The 16,930-nt window shown below is 34.9% G+C and overlaps 1 protein-coding gene across 1 annotated transcript in view; it reads left to right on the forward strand.

Annotated features, from left to right (window-relative positions):
* LOC129218866 (acid-sensing ion channel 5-like) overlaps positions 1 to 16,930 on the forward strand; it is a 52,660-nt gene that overhangs the window by 16,732 nt on the left and 18,998 nt on the right. Inside the window, exons 8-10 of the mRNA XM_054853187.1 lie at positions 1,880 to 1,946; positions 4,858 to 4,921; positions 11,063 to 11,118. Coding sequence (XP_054709162.1) covers positions 1,880 to 1,946; positions 4,858 to 4,921; positions 11,063 to 11,118 — 187 coding nt within the window. The remainder of the gene's footprint in view (positions 1 to 1,879; positions 1,947 to 4,857; positions 4,922 to 11,062; positions 11,119 to 16,930) is intronic.

The raw sequence follows: 16,930 nt of genomic DNA on the forward strand, positions 1-16,930 counted from the left end.
ATTTCCACTGAAAAATGCGTTTTAAATTCTACTTCAAACGATCATAAACGACTAATGGTCATGTTCAAAGCTGTTAAAGGACTTTTTTCCAGATGCTTGCTATGCGTGCACAGAAGGGCAATGTTTATGCACGACTATATTTCAAAGATTTTGAAGAATACGATGTTATATTCATGACGGAAATCTTTCACATAACTGTTATATTCCAGACATTAGAAAGCGTGATATCAACATCATGTCAATAACATTCAGCTGGAAATCAGTTCAAGTGCACTAGTGAAGGTGAAATAATGAGCTGATTAGCAGCTTACTCGAGTATTAATGACATTCATCTTAAAAATTGAATCAATTTGCATTAAATGAACTTATTATTTCAATTAATATGTGCATGTGTGCGTGTGAGTTTGTATTTTTAACACGCATTTTTTAGCTTCACTTGTATGCTTGTGAGTAATTCTTCTTTGGATTAAGAGCTAGTGGCTTATTACTGTTAGTACATTCCACCACTTTAAGATCGTTCGTAGCCGAGCGGTCTAAGGCGCGGGTCTTCGCTGACTTCCACCTCCGGGAATCATTGGGCGTGCGTTCTAATCCCGTCTACACCGAAATTAAATTTATAATCTTGCAACTCAATTTTTGCCCACTTTTTGTGATCGGATTCTTTTAAAATTTGGAATGCAACCTCAGACCCGATGACAATGCAATATTCTATAATCAAATTAATTTATTAACGATAAGTTATTAGTTTATTCTAATTAACATGCTTTTATTAGCTTAACTTGTATGTTTGTGGGTATGTTTGTGAGTCCAACTTTCCTTTGAACAAATAGCCAGTGGTTTATTAGAATTACTTACAACTTACAAATCAGAGCTGCGGAGTGTAACAATGTTTGCACATGAATTTACCAGAAAGCATTCAAAATATCTAATGAAAATAACGCAATAGAATACTAAGATACATTCCATTACAAAATAATAGTTTAAAAAACTAAAAAAATACGCTTTTATAGCAAAATGAACTAAAAAGTAAAAAAAATAATAATAGTTTAAAAAACTTAAAAAAAACGCTTTAGTAGCAAAATGAACTAAAAAGTTAAAAATAATCTTTGGATGACAAGTATATAAAGTAATTGACCAAACACTTAATTTTACAGTAATAGAAAAAAAAGCGTGGGGGGGGGGGGCTTCTTATCAGTTGTCTTAAATTTCTCCCACTTGTTATCCATGCAAAAATATAAATAGGGACCCCCCTCCCACGCTTTTTTTCTATTACAGTAAAATTAAGTGTTTGGTCAATTACTTTATATACTTGTCATCCAAAGATGACTTTTAACTTTTTAGTTCATTTTGCTACTAAAGCGTGTTTTTTTTTTTTTTTAGTTTTTTTAAACTATTATTTTTATTTCTTTATTTATTTATAGTTTTTAGCTTTTAGTTTTTGAAAATTCAGAGAGTGAATTGCTCCTGTTTGACCTTCATTGCTGACGAACCTGGAACCATTATAGAAAAAGAATATCACTGTCTGTTACAAAATAAAATGATACTTTTATTCTTATAAAAAAATTCAGTCATAAGCAGTCAGTTTTTAATGTTTTTTGACGAAATCTTTCTATATTTGCTTTCTAATAGCATAAAGTAAAATAGGACATGTTTAAGGAAATGTTAAACGGACGAAGTTTTAAAGTGCTATCCCCGCTTCTAAAAAATATCCAAGAAACTGCTAAAGCTACAACCTTCGGTTCTTAATGTTCCATACGGTTATAAACCTCGAAAAAATGTGCCCTAATTGATGCTTCACGTGTATTCGATCACTATCTTTGAGCACTAGAGCAACTTCTCTCGTTTGACTAAAAGGATTGCAAAAAATATTCTCTTTTAGTTTGTTGTATGGATGAAGTCAAGAAGCTATGGAGTCATGATTACTTTCAATGCCCACTTCCGTGCAAGTAAGTGGATAATTTTTGAAAAAAAATTTTGAACTTTGGAACTTTTTGTTGGTGTTTGCACATAAATGACTTTTCTTACCAATGTCGAGGATATAAGATTTTTCTTCAGAAAAATTGGAATTCTTCTATCCATATGCATAAATTATTAATGATCTTAGCGTAAAACAAGTGCAACATATTCCCAATAGCTTAAAACATCGGTTTTATATTAAAATGTTTGCTTTATGAAACCTTTTGATGGAGTCATTTATGTGATGATTTATTTCATTTCGATACGAATAATAAATGACTTCAGTCTTGGTACTTTAAATGTATTTAAAGTACCAATACTGAGGGGGGGGGGGGCAATCTGAAGTAATAGCTTCGGGAGACAAGCTAAGATCATTAAAATCGTCTCTCAAAACAACACTTTGAAATTTATTTGCGTAGAAACGTACATCATGTTCCAGTGGCAATGATGATTTTCAGCTAGCTGGAATCGATTTAGCCAGTGCATTCTCGTATTAAGGAAACAACTTATTAATTTGTAGAAATGGCATAAGAAATACGCAAATCATATCTGTTTAATCTATTTTTAGCACTTTCTGTCGACCTTTTAAAAGTCAACAGTTTGTATAGTTAAAATTGACGAAATCCAGATCTGGATCATACGCGCAGACCCCACGGTGTGGAGGGTCCACCATTCTGAGGGACACAGGGCTCAAGAAAGCAAAAAAAAAAAAAAATACAAAATAAAAGTTTAAAGTTTTACAGTTTTTTATATTTTTGTAATGTTTTGGGGAAAATTCGAGAAAAAATTTGGAACTCAACACTTACTACTAAAGCACATAAGTGAGTTGGGAGAACAATGTAAAGTTACTTTAGACTTGTTTTCTTGCAGGTATAGGGGAGGGTGGTCCACAACGGGTAGGTTTTCGAAGAACGCTCGAAAATTGTAGTTTTTGGATTTTTATCGCAACAATTTCGGTTTTGTTCCCTAGCAGGGTTCTTGAACTTCAAAATAAAAAGTGATTTTTCTATTGTTTCAAACCCAATATTTATTCATTATCAAATTTTACAAATATTAGAAAAGCCCGCTTTGTCCTACAAAGGAGCCCAAAGCGGGTAAGCTTAACTAATTGTAATTTGGTACATTTGCCAATCAAATATGAAGTTATAAATGATTAAAATAATTGATTAACTACCTGATATTATAAAAACCTCGAATGAGAATATGAATTCATTCTCAGAAAAATATATGAGACAAAGTTTTTTTTTTTTTGCTCTTCTTGCAGATTTCTCTTCTGCATAGAAGGAAGATTCAAACTTCAGATGATGCTTGTCAAAATAGTAGTTTAATGAACGGCAAAAACTGGAAAACGCTTGAATGGAAGGGAAAAAAAAAATGCGGGATTGGGATTCCCGCGGGATTGAGAGCAAAATCCCGTGGAATCAATCCCGCTAAATATCCCGCGGGATTCGGGATCGAGATTTTGGGATTGGGAACCCTAGTCATGACCCAGGGTGAAAATATGGTGAACTTTGTCAGCAGATCTTTGCTGGATTTGTAAAACATTAAAATTTGTACGCAGATGTACATTTTGGATTCTGAAGCATAAACTTACATGATTATATTAATGATTAGGTGCGAAAGAAAAGTATGTACCTAAATTATCGGCATAGCGCCTGACATGAATTCGACCATCATGTTGCCACATATTGAAGCAGGTTTCGAAAAGTCGACCTGCTGCCAATCAGCACGCCAGTTCCTATGCACATTGGCCCATTGTAGCCACAGGCGGTGATGGTTTTGCGTGACAGGAATCCTGTATAAATGAATCCTTGCGCGCAGCCCACGCCACAGCAGACGTCTCCGAATTGATGAAGCACACAATGAAACACCTGTAGCTGTTGACCACTGTGCTGCCAATTTTCTAGAAGAAGCTGTGCGGTCCGTCAGCGCCATACACACCAGGTGTCTGTCATCGCGAGCTGATGTCACATTTCGGGGTCCACTCCCGGATTTCCAAGCTGTCCGACCCTTGTCCTTCCACTCTTTCCAAATACGCATGATTGTGCTGCTGCTACGCTGCACACGAGCGGCTACTGCACGATAAGACAATCCAGCTTTACGAACGCCAACGATTCTGCCCCGTTCAAACTCCGAAATTTGCTTAAATTTCGCTTTCTTTCTTCGAAGAGGCATAGTAAAGATTCAGTTAACGTTTATTCTAGCATAAAACAACCGATAATCATACACGCCTCGCTACAGCCGTCTATTTATATTCGATTCGATCCGCCGTTCAGAGGGAGCTACTCAGCATACGCATGCGCTACCGGTCTGCAACTCTAATCATTTGTATATCATGCCCTACTTTACATATCTTGCAATTTTCCGCTCACTCGCGTACATCTTTCGTAGTGTTGCAATTTTCACAAACAGGAGTGTAATTAGTGATTAGCATCAGAAGGCTGAAAATGTTTCTGCACTAAAGAAAGGAATTTGTTTAGTGCAAACAAGCTCACAACCGTTCACAACGTTAACAATCTAAACTGGAATCCGTTGTGAAGTACTCAATGTTAGAATTGAAACTCTTGGGACTTGCCATTCAAAGAACTTGAACTTGAAGCATACACTTGGGAAAAAGTTCAGATCAAACGGTTAGCTCGGTTTAGATTGTTATCTAAACAATTATCAAAATTCAATTCTAAATTGTAAATGAATTGATGAATAAAACTTGCCACAAGTTTTAAATTTAACTCTCAACAATTAAAATTCAATTTAATTAAACTAATAATTTAAATTTCTTAATCTGTGCTGTACAACGTCGGTTTTCCATAAACTGTTTACCTAGAAGCGGTCAACTTTTACTAATGCGTTTTACTTGGTTTTGTAAAAGAACGTAATAACCTTTTCTTTTTCCCTTTGCAGGTCCATTGAGTACGAGTTTACAATATCACTAGCAGAATGGCCTTCAGAATGGTACTACAAAAAGGTAATACGTAAAAACAACTTATTCACAACCATCCTGTTTTATTGCTATCAAACATTCCCTAGATTTTACAACATATTTATTTTTAAAGCTCAGGTTTTAATTGACAAAATCCAATTTCATTATGAATTCAAGAAAAATTGTATGTAGTAATTAATTTTTAAAAACTATTATAAGTTTGCTGAACGTTATAACAGAGAATAACAACTAAGATGTGAAAGAAAGTAGAGCTTTTTAGAAATATCAGTCATGTTTTCTTCCCTTGAAAAGAATTTTGAATGATACGGGAGAGAAATGGGTATTAGGATAAAAGAAACTTATTTGTTAATTCGCATTTTCTGTAAGGTAAATCTCAGTCACCGTGTTGTTTTCTTTTTTTTTTTTTTTTTTTTTTTGAATGACAGTCAAGTAATGAAAAACTTGTACAATTGTTTCATTAAATGTAATGTTGGGAGTTAGTGTGAAAGTTTTACCCGCTTTTTGGATAGGCAAATTTGCAATGGATATTGGGTTTACCCACGACATCGTAATGACGCAGATTTCAGTCAAACGTGGGGATGCCCCACATATAACTGCATCGTGTTTTACAAAGTTAAAAAATTACCTCAAAAAAAATAATAAAAATCTCAGAAGCTGTATTGTCCTTCCCATCACTTGCTTCACTTGTCCGTTGTTATTTTAGTTATTCTTACATTTTAAAAACCGCTGCTTTTACAACAAAATGCTATGATATGAATATACCTTTTGCCGAAAACAGTGAAATAGAATCATCGGATACCACGTGACGAAGGAGGAGTCAAGTGGCTACTTGTAGAAAAAGAACAATACCATAGAAAGCTAAAATAAGTGTGTAAGGCATTGATTGTTAAACCAGTTACTCATGCCATGATGGCCTGATCGGCACGGGACTTCGGACGGCTGGTAAGGGACATCGGACTCGTAAACGAAGGATCCGATGCCAGCCGGATCGAACATCCTCCGTGTTCATTACTGGTGACTGAGGTTCGTTAAATATTCCGTGGTCACAAAGTTTTCGAAGTGAATCAATATCTTTGGGGTGCTGGACAAAGGGATGCTCAGTTTCTGGTCTGGATCAAAAAAGCAGAGCTGTCTTCAGGGCCACATCCAACCGGTTATACCACAAATAGTGGTAGGCAGGGGGAACTCGTAGTAGGGTGCAACAGTTCGATAAAAAGAGTACGGCAGTCGCAGCGTATCGCAAAATTTGTCAAGATTATGTGGGGTAGATTCAATAGACGAAAGCACATGTCGATGGCTTGATAAATTCAGGGAAGGAGGTTGCCGAGATCATCACACGTTGGAGAAGACGATATTGACCAAGCAGTAAGGAACAAGCCGATCTGTGCAAGAATTAGCGGAGACCTTCACGTAAACCGGACAATGGTCGAAAGACGGCTGGTTCTACTAGAATCTTTGGGCTTCACATAACCTGACAGCAAATTAACGGTATTATCGACCCGCACCCGTGTTTCCCTGTTTTCCCGGTACAAAAATGACATATTCTTGAAACGAATTGTGATTATGTCTTATGTTCTCGAAAGCTAAACTTCATTCCCAGAGGATACTACTGTCTGCATTTAGACAGGCTGCTTTCGAATTCGATAGTAAAGTAGCCAGATTTCCTCAATCGCGACGGTGGTATTCTTCATCGTCATAACGACAGACCACATGCTGCTGTTATCACCCACCGGAAGTTATTGGTCAACAGTGGAGTAGGAAAGGGGGTGATCCCCGAGTTCGTACCCCTACCTTGAAGCTCAAAATTAAGCAGCAGTTATTAAATTCCATTCCATTTAGGAAAAAAAAATTATCTAATCAATTTAACGTTTGTATCTAACGCACGTTGAATAAAAATAAAATTATCTCTGCTTTAACTAAGTTTTCCAAGTATCAGAATGAGCAGCTGCGCCACTGCTAGTCTGCATTTGGGAAGTTTTATCTTACCCTCCCTATTATCACCAATTTCGTCCGTTGAGCAATTCTTACAGTCGGAAAATCTTTGATGGGACGAAATTTTACCGCCGTGGGATTTATTACCAGAAAGATGACTAGAGGTCATAGATAGCAATAGGGGATTATGCACAACAATAGATACTGTTTATTTTGTGTTTCTTCGCTCTTTTTTGTACATAATAAAAACAGGTATAAGCTTTGCACTCGCGTAAATCGCTAATTTTATCGCCGAAGGAACAAAACGTAACTTCATGCTTGATAAACAATGTAAGAATCCAAAGCTTACGAAGCAGACAAAAAATTACAAATACAAATGTGACGACCAGCAACAGGCTCTGGGCCTAACTAGGCTGAGTCAGTTTATTAGTCCCTAAGGTAGATCAATGGCCCTCTTAAAACTATGCATAAAAACATGTAATGTATGATAACGCATATTGGCTGCTCTATAGGAGTAACTAATATCATTATGCTAATCACATCTTTAAAATAAATCACTTATTCCATCACATATTAAAGGTTTTTTTAAACGATGGTTTTGATCAAAGTTAGAGAGAACATTTTTTTTTAACTGTAAGAAAAAAGTTTTAATCGAAAACATCAAATTTTTATTCCTTTCCTAACAAAATGCGATAGTTACGTACAAAAGCATTTTAAAAAGAAGGAGTCAACAGTGAAATTTCGAAAAGTTGCGTGATACAATGATTTTGCACAAAGGTGTATTTTCAATTTTGTCTCTAATAAACATTTTAGTTCTAAACTAAAAGGAATTCAGAGCAAAAAGTGAGTGATAATAGTAGCTAAACGCGCTGTATTTCGTTAAAAGAGATTTCTGACGTACTGAATACGAGACATTTTCTTTTTGAATATTTTAAATGGAAAGAAAAATATTTCATTCCGGGGGAAGGGGGGGGGGGGGTTCGCTTGAGTTTATATTCAAATTACCATGGAACAAGTACGGACATCTTAAACATAGTTTTCACCAAATTATGTGTATTTTTACGTTCTTTCTTAATTACCATGACCATTATTCTTCATTTAACTCGGCATAAAGTTAGATCAACTTCAATTATTTATGTTGACAGAGAACATAAAAAAACAAAAGTTTTTTTTCTATCCATTTCCTAGAAAAAAGTGTTTGCCCAATGTATTCGTATTCAAAACGTGTATCATGAATCACATTTTTCAAAATTTCACCGTTGGAGAATTATCTGTCCTCTCAGCAGTGGCGTAGCTGCAGTGTTTGCCGCCCGGGGCGGTTCCTCAATTTGCCGCCCTTTCGTTGTGAAATAGCTAATACATAAAACTGTCAAAGTTTTAAATTAAAACTACAAATTTGATTGAAGAAAAAATAAGACTTAATTATTTTTTACATACTTTCAAATGAAAAAAAAGGGGGGAGGAATTAGAGCCCACACTTGGAGAAAATTGCTAAATTTAAGTCAAAAACCGTAATTTGAGCGAAGGTGTTAGAAAGGGCGCGTTAGGCTTGCTCTCGATTTTTTACAAAATTAGTCTCTTTTAGGGTTTCTTTGTTGACGTTAGGGGATCGGTGGGTAATGAAAGAAAATTTTACAATTTTAAAATGCAGCTTAAGAGAAGTAATGGAAATCGGGATTGGTCAGATACTCAATGCGAAAATTTTAAGCTCGCGGAGACAGGGGTGCTGAGGTTTCTTAGTGAAATGTTTTTAAAATTGAAATCAATTTTAAGGGAATCTTCGGTGGTTTGGTTGAAAGGGAAAGGTTCGAGTTCTTTCCTTGGAAATTTTTTGTCACTGAAGTCTCAAAAAACGCAATTCTAGGCTGTCTTTGGTGACGTTGAGGGGTTACCTAATGGCATAAAAAATGTTTTGAAGCCAGGCTTTTTTCTCCTGAAAAATTTCCGTAATTGACGTCCGGCTTTGGGTTTTGTTTCATAATGTTAGGAGGAAGAGGGAACAGAGGGAGGTTTCCCTATAAAAATCATTTATAAAACTGAAGTTCATTTTAGACTATCTGTCAGAAGGAAGGGTTAGAGAGCTCTCCTACTCACGCAAAGTTCTGAGAAAGAAAAGTTTGGGCTATCTTTGCGGACGTTAGGAAAAGGGGAAAAGAGTTCTATCCTCGGAAATTTTTCAAAATTGAAGTTTTCAAAACTCAATTTTAATCTTTGGAGACGTTAGGTGAAAGAAGGAGAGCGGTTAAGGTGTCTCTGTCGGAAAATTCCAAAATTGAAGGCCTAAAAACGTATTTCAGGTTATATTTGATCACGTTAGAAGATCAAGGACAGTCAAGGTTGAAATGCTGTTTTCACAAATTGATATTGTATCGAGGCTTTGAAAAAGTAATTTTAAGCTAGACTAATTTTAAGCTTTTAAGCTGATACTTTAGAAGAGAGGGTGGGAGTTTTCACCAAGAAAGTTTTCAGAATTAAAGGCCTAAATATATATTTTTTGGCTGTGTTTGCTACGTTAGGAGAAACGGCTGGGTAAGGGGCTCTGTCCAGAAATTTTTCAACATTGAGGTCTAAAAACGTATTTCTGAACTATCTTCGGTGATGTCAGAAACAGGGATGAGATATTAAAGCGCTCTCCCGCCTAAAAACGTTTTCGCACTGTTAGACTACAGAGTGGGGGTGGGACAGGTTTCCAACTGAAATTATTTGAAAATGAATACTTTAAAACGCATTTTATGCTATGTTTGGATAAGTTGAGGATCTAAACCAATGGTTGAAAAATGAAATTCGCTTACCTTTCATAAGGAATAGACTAAATTGTGATCCAAAATTGTCGGATAGCTTTTCTACTCTCAAAGCGAGAAAACGGGAATCCCTTATACTTCGTTTGAAGAAGAGAACTCTTGTAAAGAGTGGGAAATCAAAGCAAACTCTGAAATATAAAAAGGGTGATGAGCAATAAAATGTTTCGTGTAACATTTTATACCTCCCTCTCTTTTTCTTACTCTTGTCACCATTTTCCTGATGTAAAAAAAGGAGAAGTTTCTGTTTCACAAGCAGGCTTTCAAGAAACTCTCTTAAAACCATATATTAGCTTTTTCTAATAACAAAAATTGGAAAAGGTGATTGTTTTCGCCTTTCTGAAGTTATCCTCTACAGTATAAATAACAAATTAAAAAAAAAAATACTATGCACTTTTCATAATGCACTCGAAAAGACAAAATAACTTTTCTGGGTCAGAATGGAATATTTAAGTATTACTTTAGTTTTTAATTATTCCAACAAAATGACACCACAAACAAAGAAAAGTGCGGCTCAAGTCAGGTAGAGAATTTTTATTATTATCGAGCTTTCAATCATAAATTTGAGTGTTGAAACATGCATATTTTTCTGGGAAAGTTTGACTTGAGCCGCACTTTTCTTCGTTTGTGGTGTCACTTTCTTGGAATAGCTGAAAACTACGGGAATACTTAATTTGTTCATTATGTCCCAGAAAAATTATTTTGAACTTTTGAGTGTTTCAAGAAAAGGTTTTCTTTTTGCCTACAGTAACAGATTAAAACCATAATTTCCTTATTTGGAAAATGCATTTTTTTCCACATCAAAAGGGTCAATTAGCCGCCCCTAGAAAAGTGCCGCTCCGGGGCGGACCGCCCCCTCCACCCCCCCACCCCCCACTTAGTTACGCCACTGCCTCTCAGTGACATTTAATTAGTATTTTAAGAACTAAAAATAAGTTTTCTCACGTAACATTTCCCAACTCAAAAGTATTACCTTTTGAACCTAACTCAAATAAGTGATAATTTTGGTGTTTTTATACGAAATTTCGAACTTTTGAAGCAATATTTCTCTCAGAAGATATTAACTTATTTGCAAAAAAAAAATTGTAATGTTATGTAGACTGGCCTTTTTGCAGTGTTACAGTTTGCTCCGAAAAAATTGAAAAACGAGACACACTGAAACTATAAAACGAACTCGAGTGTCATTCAATTTCATATAAACAGTCGGACTCACCATCGAAAAAGTCCTTTCCCCCTCTCCTTCTTCTAAGTTAAAATTGATAATGCTAAGCGAAGGAACGCGAAAAATGTTGCGATTACGTATCTACGTACTATGTGTAAAGTGTATTAAATTGATATTTTAACTCAACTAATACTTATTCCAAAGTAACACATTTATCAAAGAGAAGCTATGTATCCCATAACATGTATAATAATAAGACTTTTTTTCTTTTAGTTCATGATGGATAAAAATGAAAATGTTCTTATAAAGAGTTCATATGAAACAAAAAAGTAAAGTATTTCATTTTATTGAATTTTTCATACAAAGTAAAAATTAATGCTAATTTTATTTTCGAACTTTTAACTCAAATACTCGCCTCTGACCAGGGAATCACGCGAAAAGTGTAATAAAGAAACATATTTGAATAGGTAGCAATCGAAAGAGCCTATTGAGACGTCTTGTAATTCAGAAATTGCTTGCCCTCGTGCCCCCGTTGTCAAGATATAATGTCTCAAAGTTGGCCGAAACCTTTAGAAAAGTATCAAATCTAAAGATTTGGCGAGAATTGAAATTACCGTTCGATTTTACCGTCTGCGTGTGGCACGACCACGGGCTGCAGATTCGAAAGAAAAATGGCCTCAATGGCCGATTGAGCTCAGGATTCCAGGGATAGCGATAGCTGTTTATGCGAGAGAAGGGGGAGCTAATGTGAAGAGCATGAAGCGAACCAAAAAGTTTTGGAAGTGACCGAAAATTTAAGATCCTTTGTTTTACGAATGGTATTATCTCAATGAAATTATTAAACCTCCAAAACTGATTAAAAGAGGACTGTTCTCCGTCGTAATTTCTGAAACAATAACTGTGTATGCACACACATTTTTAAAAAACTTTAATTTCCTATAAAACAAATATGGGTCATTATACAAAAAACGTAGGTTTTTGAAGTTGGAATTCATGAAAAAAAAAAATCTCCAATTTTTTTAAAAGTTAATTTACATTGTTTCTTTCAGGCACCTTTTTACTATCACATAGTTAGTCACATTCTTTATTGGTTATTTTGTAACTTTCTTTTGTAGTTAAAATTTTGGATGTGAACGGAGGGTAATAGATAGTAAATATATATTTTAAATGTTATTTTTAAACTTTTCATTTAAATAAACATTGCATCTTGTATGAGGAACACGATTTGAACTGATTAAAATGTACACATCTTTCTTAAAATGGATTTTTAAAGAAAGTTGTATGCTCCATTTCTGATTGTATATCTTCCATTACATCTATACGGAAATGAAGGATACAAATACTTATGTTTTTCTATGCACATTGTGTTGATTTAGGGTTAACGCAACATGTTATTTAGAATTTAATTTAAAAAAGTGATTCAATTTTAACTATAAATATTTTGTACACAAACAATTCTTTCCTTTTTAAATCAAGAATGGAGGATACACAAAGTTAAGGACAGATTTGACTTCAAAGAGAATAATGCTGAAATTCTTTCACACTAAGTTCTTTAGCTTCACTATGAAGACCCAGAGTTGAAAAGGGCTAACGTATGATTCTAAACCTCTGTAATGAGCTGCCAGTACTGCAGTCTATAGGAAATTTTATTACTTAATTAAATCCTGAACGGAGGATATAAGAAATACTGTGACAGTGATTTAAAAGATTATGAATGCTATGTATTTTTTTTTTTTTTTTTATAACATAATTCCTTTAAACTATTGAAAAAACATCAAATGATTCAAATTTCACTATTAAATCTGTTATATTTTTTTTGTATTGAGTAAGTAAATGAAAAAGTACATGGGAAGAAATGTGTTGGGACATGTAACGGAGGCATACAAGTGTCCCTCCTTTCAGTGAAAAAAAACATTTAAACATGTTATAACATTATTAATTTGTATTTATCATTTTCAAAATTTGTTAAACTTTTCTAAATATCATAAAAAGGTGCTTAAAAATAAATAATTTTGAAACTAACCACCCTGGACCTAAAAAAGCGCGTTTTTTGTAAAATGACCCATATGTGTAACTCAAACTTTTTGCAAAATGTATTTTTCTTTCAAATCAATAGTTTTCCCTATGAACACACGTCTTTTTTTGGTTCTAGTTAGTTCTTCAATGGTTTTATGTAGGGAAAACTACTTTCGGCCAAAGTAAGGATAACATCCCTAGTAGCACATAACGTACGACGATATCGTAAAATTTACCAATACTATATCGCTGCGTCATCGGGTCACGATATAAAACGATGTCTAATCCGACAGAGCGTGCGCTATCGTAACAATATCGTATTCGATATTACAACGATAACGGAAGCGTCATTGTGTCGTCATCGTTTTGCCCATAGTTCCGATATCTCCCTATATCGTTTATGCGTCATTGTAACGATAACGTAAGCGTCATTGTGTCGTCGTCGTTTTGCCCATAGTTCCGATATCTCCCTATATCGTTTATGCGTCATTGTAACGATAACGTAAGCGACATCGTGCTGTCATCATTTGGTTGACTATTCTGATATCACCCCTATTTCGCTTTATATGTCGACATCGCTAGCTGTAATTAAGATCATCTTTTTTTACAAAGAAATAATAAAAATCAGGTTTGCTCCCCCCCCCCCCTCATCTCAACTCTCTTTCCTTTTTTTTTTTTTTTTTTTTTCACTTTTTCGTAATTTTATTGATTTTTTTAAATTATTTATTTGATAATTTATTTATTTTAATTATTGTTGCTATTATTATTTTGATAGAAAAGATCTGTGCTATGCCAATGACACACACACAAGCTAAATAAATAAATAAATGGAAGTAAAATAATAATTGAAATTAAAAATAAATCAATAAATTTTAAAAAATGAATGCTGCCTCCCCCCCCCCCTTGCTTTATTTATTTTGTTTTTTTTTGTTTTGTTTTTTGATGCCGCAACTTGCGCCATAATCTTCCCCTGTGGGTACCTTTGATAAAAATTAATTGATAAATAGTTTAATCAAGCTTTGTTTAGTTTTAAATAGGGTTGCGGAGTCGGAGCCGTATTGATTTTGGGGTGAAGGAGAAGGAATCGGAATGTTTGAAATTTCAAGAGTTGGAATGAGTCATTTTCTCCCAAAGTTTGTAATGCTGTCTGTGCTTGCGGAGTCGGAGTTTGAATCAGTCTGATTTTAAAGTAGAGTAATCAGAGAGTTGGTCATTTTTCCTCCCACTTCGCAGCTCTGGTTTTAAAGAACTATTTTTAAAAAATATTTAAACGTTAATTATAAGATTAGAAATTATTCTGATATAATTATACATGCGTAATAAAGACTGCAATGTTAAACAAAGTAGAAAAATACGAATATCAATAACAAATTAACGTAAAAGATTTCAAATAGGTTAGATAATGCAATATTTTTTATTGAGAAGTCACAATTGTTTGTGGTTTTACTTGAACGTTGAAAGACATTCTTTCCTGTTTGAACACCCCCCCCCCCCCCCCAGAATCCACAGACTGGTGCTCCTCCTGGGCTGTGGCATCCATGTCACCTGACCTGGAATAGATTTCATTTATGCCGGACCCACTTGACTTTATACAATCCTTTGTAGACATCCGGAACCCTGCGCACAGCATCTGGCATCCAGTTCCCTGCATTAATTTGAATTTTGACATCTTGAATCCAAATTAAGTTCTTATTAAATTATAATTACAATAGGAGGCATTTGTAAAAACAAGAATCCCAAAGAGTATGATCCTATCATAACTTGTGGCTGCGAAAAACATAATTTGAATTCAAGATGCCGAAACTCACATGTGTGCCAGGGATTGTACTCTAAATGTTGTGAGCTAAACATTAAATCTTTTTTTTTCTTTCCTTTTTTCTAAAAAAAATAAGGTAACTTTTTTAACATGAACTAACAAAAACCTCTGAGGACCAGTCAAATTTTTCTGTGAACCAGTTTTTGGTCCTTGGGACCATTGGTTGAGAATTGCTGATCTGCATAGTAAAATGAACACTTACTTCACAAAATTTCTTTACTTTACCTGATGCACTAGTCAACAGCAATAGCTATTCTTTGGGGTTATTCAATAGCAACCAGCAAGGTCATTAAAATGACAAAATAAAATTTTGCCTATCAAAATCACCCAGCTAGTGTTGAAATTAATTTCCAAAACTGCTGAAAACATACTTTTTTCATTTTAAAAATATTTGACTTGCTCAAAATGCATGTTATTGCATTCAAACAACTACATGCATCATCTCCCCCTACATAGTCAAACTTTGGCTAAGAGCTGAGTATTAAGGGACGGATACAAGGAGAGGATCATGGAGTCACTACCCAACTAAACATCCACAATCGCATGCAATAGTCATTTCAACCAATGCCTTTCGATTTTTTTTTCCACAAATTTTACAGCTAACATAACTCATTTATGGTTGGTAAATTTCAAAAATGCAAACAGGATAATTTGAAAGACTGAGATTTCTACAGATTAATCATACACCAGTCACCATTAGCAAACATGGATAAACTTACACCGACAGGAATTGAAACCATGGCCATCCAGCCGGCACGGATCTGTAAATTATAAGCAGCCCTCTTCAAAAATTTTGCAGTGTCCCAGCGGCTCACTGGATTGCCCCCCCCCCCCAAACGATGAATTTTTAACCAAGTGATAGTTGCTTGTTTCTAACTGTTTCAATATTTCTTCTCAAATTTTGGATTTATTTGTTCAAGTGTTTTTATTTCATTTTATTCTTATATTATAGTTTATTGCTTTTTAACTTACCTGTTTAAGCATATCGAGGTAGTTACGTGGGTTTTTTAATGTTGATTTTGTTAAACTCATTTCGTTTATAAGTTATGTCAGCAAAGAAACAAGTTTCCCATAATTTTACAGCTCTCCGAGATTTAACCAATCTTTTAATTTCAATCCAAGTTTAAGAACCTCAAAACTGTTTCGGTTTTTAAAGAATTTTTACATTAAACGGAATCAGCTTAACGTAGTACAGGGTAGGGCTTTCATTCTATAAATCTTTCAAGTTAGGCTTACATTTTTGCCCGCTTTATAGGTTTTCTCCCAATTCGTGAATTTAATCATGAGTCAAACTGAACAATGCTTCATACACTCAATGGTGAGATAAATTTACTTTACCTTTCGTTAGTTGGCATTATCAGCTTCAATGCCATTACATCTGCCTCCAGCTTGGTTATTCACTATTTTAGACTGATGAGTTCTAATAAGAGCGGAACTGCAGTCCCTGGATGTGATAACCGCAGGCTCCGATCTGCATACCCCTGGAGTGGGGGGGGAGGGGGCACGTCCTTAAGAGGTTTTAAAAAAAACATGAGCACTACAACTTATTAACGTTGCAAATTTACTGTTGGCCTTTGAGGGGCGGGCATACAGATTTTGTTGTAGGAGGGCCCAAAATTTATAGTTACCAGCCCCGATAACCGTGCTGTATTTCATGTATTTCTGTCTTAGCCCTAGCTTAGGAGTGGTAACTTACTGCTAAATCACTCTATATTTGTTATTGTAGCCCTGATTAAGATCACTTAAGGAATTTCGCAAAACAGTTTTAACTCAGGAGTGCCCAGCCCCCTTAAAAATCACGAAGACCCCCCAAAAGCCAAGAACCTCCCTAAAAAGGCAAAAAAATACCCCCTAAAAACTTTTTGGACGCAGTCCGGCACCATGATCCCCCCCCCCTCAGGTGGTCATCCCTATTTAACTAAAGTAAAATCTGTTTTAACCCTAATTTTAGTTTACGGCAAAATTTAACCAAGAGCCAAAAAATTGAAATATGATAGCCTTCCTCTATTTCAAGAGCAAAAAAATCAGAATACTATACTACAGTCGACTCTCGATAACTCGAAGGCTTATAACTTAAACATTCGTTCATTTCGAAGTTTCCATTTGGTCCCAAAATAATTAAGTTTTTCTTAATACCAAGTTGTTTCTATGTCTCAAATGTACCCCTACGACTGCACTATAGTCTTTTCTTGTAATGGCAGCAAGAAAAAACAATAAGAATAGACGAAATGTTTTGATGGAAAATTCAAGTTTTTTCTCGCCCGTTGAGGGCGGAAAATATTGTTTTACATTTTTACGTCAATAATTGT

Source organism: Uloborus diversus, chromosome 3 (genome assembly GCF_026930045.1).
Source record: "Uloborus diversus isolate 005 chromosome 3, Udiv.v.3.1, whole genome shotgun sequence".
Lineage (NCBI taxonomy): Eukaryota > Metazoa > Arthropoda > Arachnida > Araneae > Uloboridae > Uloborus > Uloborus diversus.